Source organism: Hibiscus syriacus, unplaced genomic scaffold (genome assembly GCF_006381635.1).
Source record: "Hibiscus syriacus cultivar Baekdansim isolate YM2019G1 unplaced genomic scaffold, ASM638163v2 tig00005377_pilon, whole genome shotgun sequence".
Classification (NCBI taxonomy): domain Eukaryota; kingdom Viridiplantae; phylum Streptophyta; class Magnoliopsida; order Malvales; family Malvaceae; genus Hibiscus; species Hibiscus syriacus.
Genome location: NW_024062054.1, coordinates 238,914 through 246,679, shown reverse-complemented (window position 1 = coordinate 246,679; position 7,766 = coordinate 238,914). Strand labels below are relative to the sequence as shown.

Here is a 7,766-nt window from a genome sequence, read left to right as displayed (position 1 = left end):
TGATCTCAATTATAAAATTAAATGTTATTTTTTCTTAAGTAGTAATTTAGATTCGAATAGATATACGTGTGTGAGTTTAAATCTATTTTTCTTTTAGAAGAAAAGTGATCGTTCGTCCATAGTCATAGCTATTACTTTTTTGACAATTTGACGCATCCCTTCGATTAAGTTCTAAATATATTTCATAGCATATGGATTTATGGGCCATCTATTGATTAAAAGTATATATTAAAAGTTAATTAAATTTTAATTTGATTAATATAATTATTAATGATAAATTTAATATTAGATTTTAGAAAACCAATCTTAAAACTATTTAAGAAAATAAAATTTTAAGAGTCATCAAAAAAAATTCCTTTAATGAACATTAATAATGTTCCAATTATTTAAATATTCTCTCAATGTAGTCATACTTTTAATAAATTAAAATAAATTTAATATTCTAATCGAATAATGTCACTTTCATTAGTATCACATGTCGTGTCATGTGTCACCATTCGGTTAAAAGACTAATTTTATTTTATTTTATTTTAATAACTCAAAGTAAAATGCTGAGAAATAAATATATTAAATTAAACTAAATTAAAATAAAGTTAGTTCTCCGACTGAATAGTGACACGTGACACGAAACATGTCATTAGTGACACGTGACATCATTCCATTAGAAGATTAAATTTATTCTAATTTATTAAAAGTATGATTAAATTTAAAAAAAATATGTAAATAATAGGGACCAAATGTATATTTATACCAAAAATATCATATCACTTAATTTGTTAAGTGTTAACAGCAGTTGGTGACCACAACTTAAATAAAATTAAATAAAAGTGATCATATATTAATTAAATAAATGTGATAATATTTTATGTATTTTGAAATCGGTAATCAATAATAGACAAAATACAAACATAAATGATAATCTATGGTTAACTTCTGTAAAAAGAATATATAATTACGTATATGTATATTTATTAAATTTTCATTTAATTAATAATTTAATTTTCCAATAACTAGTGCAATTATTTTTTTCTGTTTAGGAGAGTTCAAGTCTTGGACTTTTTGGTTTTACAAAGACTGAGCCTCCATTAGATCTACCTCATGGAGTGGGACCCGATTTGACAAAGCTTTTAATTAAATCGGACGGAGTATAATGAGTGGTGACAGAGATCATCACGCGAGACTGTGGAAATTAGGTTCTTTCTTTTTAACAAAAACTAAATTATCAACATCATGCATCACACACACCAACAAAAATATTCATTTATTCAGTAGTTAATTAAATCATGTTTATAAATATTAGTGGTTTAACTTCATAATTTTCTTTTATTATGCTTTTTAATAAAATATATATGAATCATATAGCTAATTTGTTTCTAAAACTTTAAACAATTATAAACAAAATGAGACGATTTATTTTATTAGCACAATATACTTGGTAAAAGAGGAGAAAAAAATATCTGATTTGATTTTTGGCATAATATTAAAAGGCTTAATGAAAAATTAACCCCCAACGTTTATTAAAATGTTCATTTTGTCTCAATTCTATTTTTTTTAATATTTTAACCCTCAAATATTTCATTTCAGAGCAAAAAGATCCCATAATCACTTTGTCCCTTATTCCTTTTGTTTTCAAGGCATTTTATCATCAACATTTTGTTTTAGGTTGAAAAGCTCCTATTTTGGAGTTTTGAAATGCTGGGAGCCAAAATGTTTTTTAAAAAAAAGATTAGGGGCCAAAATGTTCTAAAAAAAGATTGGGGGCCAAAATGATCAATTTTGATAAAACATTGGGGTCTATTTCTGGCATTATGCCATATTAAAATTAACCCTAACATTTATTAAAGTAATAATTTTGGTCTCTATTTTTTTTATTCATTTTGGCCTAACATTTTATTTTGGGGGCAAAAATAGCTTTACATGAATAGAATAATAAGAGACCTTTTACTTTAAAATAAAATGTTAAGGGTAAGAGAATCGTAAAAGGGCTCGTAAACTAGGCGGGCGGGCTTTTGGGTACGCGTAAAAGGGAAAGTGGATGGAGGGTGCTTCTCCGCATGACTATTCTATCAAATGTAAAAGATCTTTTTGCAGTAAAATAAAATGTTGGATCATAATATTCTAAAAAATATAGATCAAAATAATTATATTAATTAACATTAAGGGATAAATTTGATATTATGCCTTGATTTTTTTAATTTCTTGTGGTGGCTTTTCCTTTTCTTTAATCATAATTTATTTTTCAAAGTTATATTTTTGTGAGAATTTTATTTTATAGACGAAAAAACAAAGCTGAAGAAGTCTATGGTCAACAGGATATATGCAATAAAATTCCTTACCCTTCTTTGAACAATATTCAATTTCTGATTATTATTACCATATTAGTATTTTTTTAATCTTTGACATAGTAAATTTATGAATAAATAAATAATGCAAAAGAAAGTTGAACAAATTTACCATTCTCTTTTTTTCCCCCTTCTCTTCTCATTTCACCTTCCTCTTTTTCACAGCCATTTATTAAATTCCTCTCCATTAGTCTTTCTTTTTCAATTTGTTTCTTCTTCATTGAAGTGGTTTCCAAGCTCAAATACCCATTTGTAAAATCCTTAAGTTCCTCTTGATTTTCTTGGCTTGTTTTGTGTTGCTATTTTTTTTAATTTGTGTTTATTGGACTGATAAAAAAAGACATAAAACATTTCTGGGTATTTTTCATTTTTATGACTTCTGTTTTCTGCAAACGAAAACTAGATTTCTGGGTGTTTGAACAAAAGCTTGAATACACAGTTGAAGATTTCATATAAAGCTTGAAGAAACCGATTAAAATTTTTGCCAATATATATATATATATATATATATATATATTAATTTTTTCTCTCCTTTTTTTGTTTTCAAATTTTATCTTTTTTAATTTTTTTCTTCCCTTAAGCGAAGGAGAAAAACATGGGCAAGCAAGGACCTTGCTATCACTGTGGAGTTACAAGTGAGTTCTTGTTTCACCAGTTAATTGTTTGAATATGAAGTCTAAAAAAATGTTTAAGTCCTTGGATATATGTTGATTGTTCAACCTTTTTATATAAATTAGTGGTTTGGTGTATGATTTTATATGATTGGATAAATAATTCCATCATTGGAATTTGGGAAATAAATTCTTGAATTTCTGCTGTTCTTTGTGTTATTCTGGTTGCTTATGTATTTAGAACAAAAGTTGTCCTTCTTTCTCAATCCATCGAAGGCTTTAAAGTTGAGTTTGTTACTGAATTGAGTTGTTTCTTTCAACTTCATTCACTTTCTCTTCATTATACATTCTCTCTTGGGGTTGGTTAAGGTTTTCGTTGACTCCAGCATATCTCATAAAAGTGACTGAATTTTACTGGATACAGGAGAATTGCAGAGTCTATGTTTGTTCAATGCTGGCCAGTTTCACGTTCAACATGAAATTGGCACTGCTTTCCCATTGCTCCTTTGTGTTCATAAGCATGAATTTCAAGTCAAAGCTCAGTCCTCTTGGACACCTATATAGATGCAATTACCATTGAGTTATTGATGAATTTCAAATGCCAAAAAACTTTTTTTGCCTTTGTTGATAAGAGTTGTGGACCTCGGTTGGACTGGAATTCTAATGTGAACCACTGTTTCTCTTTTTTCCCTTTATTGATAACATTCAATTCTATTTTGAAGTCCATTGTTTTGCCTCTTAAGCCTTGAAACATTTCAACCTCAAAGAATCATTGTGTTTAAACACTCTGAATTACGAGTTAATGTTAAATTCTTTATAGCATTCTTCAAACATTTAAGCGTTTGGAACTTACTGTATTCTATTGTTTCTGTTCACTGAATGAATGCTGAACCTTTTTCAAGTGTTGATGGAAGCTTCATTTGTCCTTGTTACCTTGGTTGAAGGAAGAGCGTAAATTCTAAATTGTTTTAGGAATTGTTCCAACGTTAATCCTTAAAAAATGATGATGTCGAATGTCGACTTTTGAGGACAAATGCAAGTTCCTCTTGCCTTTGGTTCTTACTCAAGTCAGTCCTTGACAATGATTATGTTATCGACCATAATTTGAAGAAGTCTATAGAATGACTTTGGTTTTTATCTAATTTCTATTCTGTTGGCTCTAAACCTCTATAAAATTTGGCAAATGACTATTGTATTAGCATATCTTGATTATAACTATCTTTGTCCTTATTAGTCTATACTTACTAATAACAATGCATTGTGATAGGCACTCCTCTTTGGCGTAATGGACCTCCTGAGAAACCAGTATTGTGCAATGCATGTGGATCACGGTGGAGGACTAAAGGGACACTTACAAATTATACTCCACTTCATGCCAGGGTTGAACCTGATGATTATGAGGATCATAGGGCTTCCAGATTGAAGATCATATCTGTAAATAAGAACAAAGAAGTGAAACTGCTGAAAAGAAAATTAAATCATGATAAAGTAGTTGGTTACCCTGATTACAATCAGGGTAACCGTAAGTTTGTGGATGATGATACTAGTAATAGATCGAGTTCTGGATCTGCCATATCTAATTCTGAAAGCTGTGCCCAATTTAGGTATGCTGATGCATGTGACTTGACAGGTTGGACATAATGCCATCGTGTTCCTCATTAATGTTTTGACTATATTGTAGTATATTGCATTTTTTTCTGGGTAATCAAAGGAAAGACTTGGTGATCATATACCTCATTCAATGGATATACTGATTTAAGTTGTTTCATTTTCTTACTTTTTCCAGGGCCTGCTCAATCGAACGTGTGGGACTCAATGGTACCTTCTAAGAAAAGAACCTGTGTAAATCGTTCAAAGCCATCTCCAATCGAGAAACTCACAAAAGATTTGTATACTATTTTACATGAACAACAGTCTTCATACTTTTCTGGATCTTCTGAGGAGGATTTGCTTCTTGAAAGTGAGACACCCATGGATTCTGTTGAGTTTGGACATGGGAGTGTTTTAATTAGACATCCAAGCTCAATAGCTCGGGAAGAGGAATCGGAAGCTAGTTCCCTCTCAGTTGAAAACAGACAGTACTCGAGAAATGAGGCTTATTCTCATTCTTCAAGATTCCCTGCATATAATGATAGCAAGAGCATCAAGTTTTCAGGACATGGAATTGAAAGGGCTATGAACCTTGCTGGGCAAGGCATGCAGCATGAGCAACTTAATAGGTAAACCTTTTCACAATAATATTTTACAAGTTGCAACAGAGTCTACCAATTACGAGACTAGAATTGTGTAGATCTTGTGTTTTTTACTGAAGATATTAATAGAAAAGTGAAGAGAAGGTACATTTCCTCACTGCAAGGCATGCCATTAATCTCAAAATCTTCCAAGTAGTAATGTCTCCATTTTTTGGGAAAACTTTTGGTATCTACTGTTATCATTACTCTCAAGTCACAGGCCTTAATATAAAGCTCATATCTGCTGTGCAATGGGAGGAGAAATTGGCAATGGTGATAACATGTTGATTAATTTTCTTCTTTTTTCTTTTAATTTGATAGGGACAAAACTCAGCATGAAAAGTCACTACTGCTGGAAAGTCATAATTCGCCACTGTGTAACATAGATTTGAATGTAAGTTCTCTTATTTATGCTTTCATTTTCCTGGGAACAACCTTTAGAACTGAATTTTACAGATGCGATATTATCAAACCTGTAATTTTTTATATGTTTAGTGACTAAATATTTCATAAACCTTTCACATAAATCCTCCATATATAGCAAAAGTTACAGAGTTGCCATAAACAATTCACTTCATAGAACACGTTCATTGTCTATTGTACGATGATATTTTTGTATGGTACAGGATATTCTCAACTTCGAGGGATTTGCGAAATATTTAACAAAGGAGGAGCAGCAACAGTTACTGCAGTATCTACCTCCACTAGACATTGCCAAACTACCTGATAGGTATCCCTTTTAATCTATTATCAAGAGGTCGAACATAACATCTATGTAGTTAATGTTTTGTGTATGGTGGTGGCATGCATTTACCGATAATAATCCTGTTTTTATTTTGAAGTGTCTGATGCACATAAAATGGAAGTTAGATATTTAAGGAAACTAATAATGGCTATTAGTTACATATAGAGATGATCAATAGACGAAAGCACAATAGTGAATCACTGATAGTTGTCCTTGCACCTGCAGCCTCGAAAGCATGTTTGAAAGTCCTCAATTCAATGAGAACGTCTGTTACTTTCAGCAATTACTTGAGGAAGGGGTCTTTAATATCTCTGTCCATGGAGTGAAAGCTGAAGACTGTAAGACACTGAAAAGACTTGCATTGTGCAACTTGACAAAATCCTATTGGGTGGAACGCCTTCACAGGCTTCAGGTATGAATGAATTGGTTTCTCGAACATCTTGACGTGCACATATTGTGCTCATTGGATTGCTGAACATAGTAGCATTTATTTGGCTGTAGAAATGTAAAAGTATTCAAGGATCTATGACTGCTAGAGGACAAAATGCTATTGCTTCGAGTAGTTCAGCAATTATGAAGAGATCACGTGACAACCAAATTCAACATTTTCCAGGTTCAAAAAATTCTCTGCTGTTACTGCATCGTATGAAATAAATCTTGTGAAATAAATTAATAACATGAAGCAATATGAAGAAAATTTCTTTGTGACTAAATAAATTTCACCCTTTAAATTGATTGTTAACATTGTGAGCTTTTGCGATTGTTTTGGGTTAGACTGTCATTTTGCTCAACAAGAACATGGTTTTCCATTTTTCAGAATCTTTAAAGAGCCCGAAAAGGGTGATCATGAAGGCTTTTTGCGAAAACAAAGAACTCATAGACAATGATGGTTCTTGCTCTAGTCCGAGAAGCCTGTTCAACTTGCCTCCTGATGGTCGCTCTCTCGTGCTGGATTCCCTTCATTTTGTAGATGAAAGCTCCGACCAGGATTTGCTGCTGGATGTGCTGTCCAACGGCTCATTCCCACAGGCAGAGCTGCTTCACCCTGATTTAAGTTTTGGGCAACAGGCAAGCACTAGTAGTTGCTCGGCGCAATCAAATCCTATCCATCCTTAGCATCGGCGTTTTACGAGCAAAACATAAAGGTATGCTTCTGCTAGATCCCGTGAGTGGGATTGACATATTTTGCATGCCGAAAACTGAAGTCTTAATGAGGCTTGATGGTTGCATGACCTTTCCAAGATCAGAATGCTAAGAAAAGAATCAGAGGAGGGTTTCTTTTTTGTATATGTTGACAACAGATTGTAATAAATAGCTCGAAAGAAATGCAGATGCAACTGTCATTTTCTTTTTTCTTTTGTTTGCATAGATACATAACTTTATATACCCCATGGTCAATTTGCATCTTATCCCCCTCTGGCTTTGCTGAGAGGGGAGAGAAGAATAGAATTAAAGGGATATCAAATTAGTGCCTTTTGGAGGGTACTCCTACATATTTGAGGAAGTATTTCAAAATTTTCTTAATCTATCGATAGTATACACTCTGTAAACGTAATTGTTTGAACTTGGGTATTCTAGGAAGAATAATGTTTATTTTTTACCGCTGAGATCGTTCAATAGTTTTTCGTTTTAGAAAAAGTGTTAGAAAAAATGTTAATCCGAGATAAAAATAATAATAATAAATATTATTATATAATCGAACAAAGCAAAATAAATAAAACTTAAAGTAGAGGCAAGAAATTGGTTTACTCATATTTAGATAATGAATTGGATGAGTAGAGTATGATAAACCGAAAAAGCATTTTTGTTGAGGCATGTATGAACAGTTTCCTTAAGA

General features: G+C 31.8%; 1 protein-coding gene across 1 annotated transcript; it reads left to right on the top strand.

Moving 5' to 3' along the window:
- Positions 1 to 2,931: 2,931 nt before the first annotated feature.
- LOC120199181 (GATA transcription factor 26-like) lies at positions 2,932 to 7,339 on the top strand. The gene is made up of 8 exons (XM_039200359.1): positions 2,932 to 2,977; positions 4,221 to 4,583; positions 4,740 to 5,172; positions 5,506 to 5,578; positions 5,811 to 5,914; positions 6,155 to 6,341; positions 6,431 to 6,542; positions 6,747 to 7,339. The coding sequence occupies exons 1-8, from the start codon at positions 2,938 to 2,940 to the stop codon at positions 7,043 to 7,045; spliced, it is 1,611 nt and encodes a 536-aa protein (XP_039056290.1). The 5' UTR covers positions 2,932 to 2,937; the 3' UTR covers positions 7,046 to 7,339.
- The last annotated feature ends 427 nt before the right edge of the window (positions 7,340 to 7,766 follow it).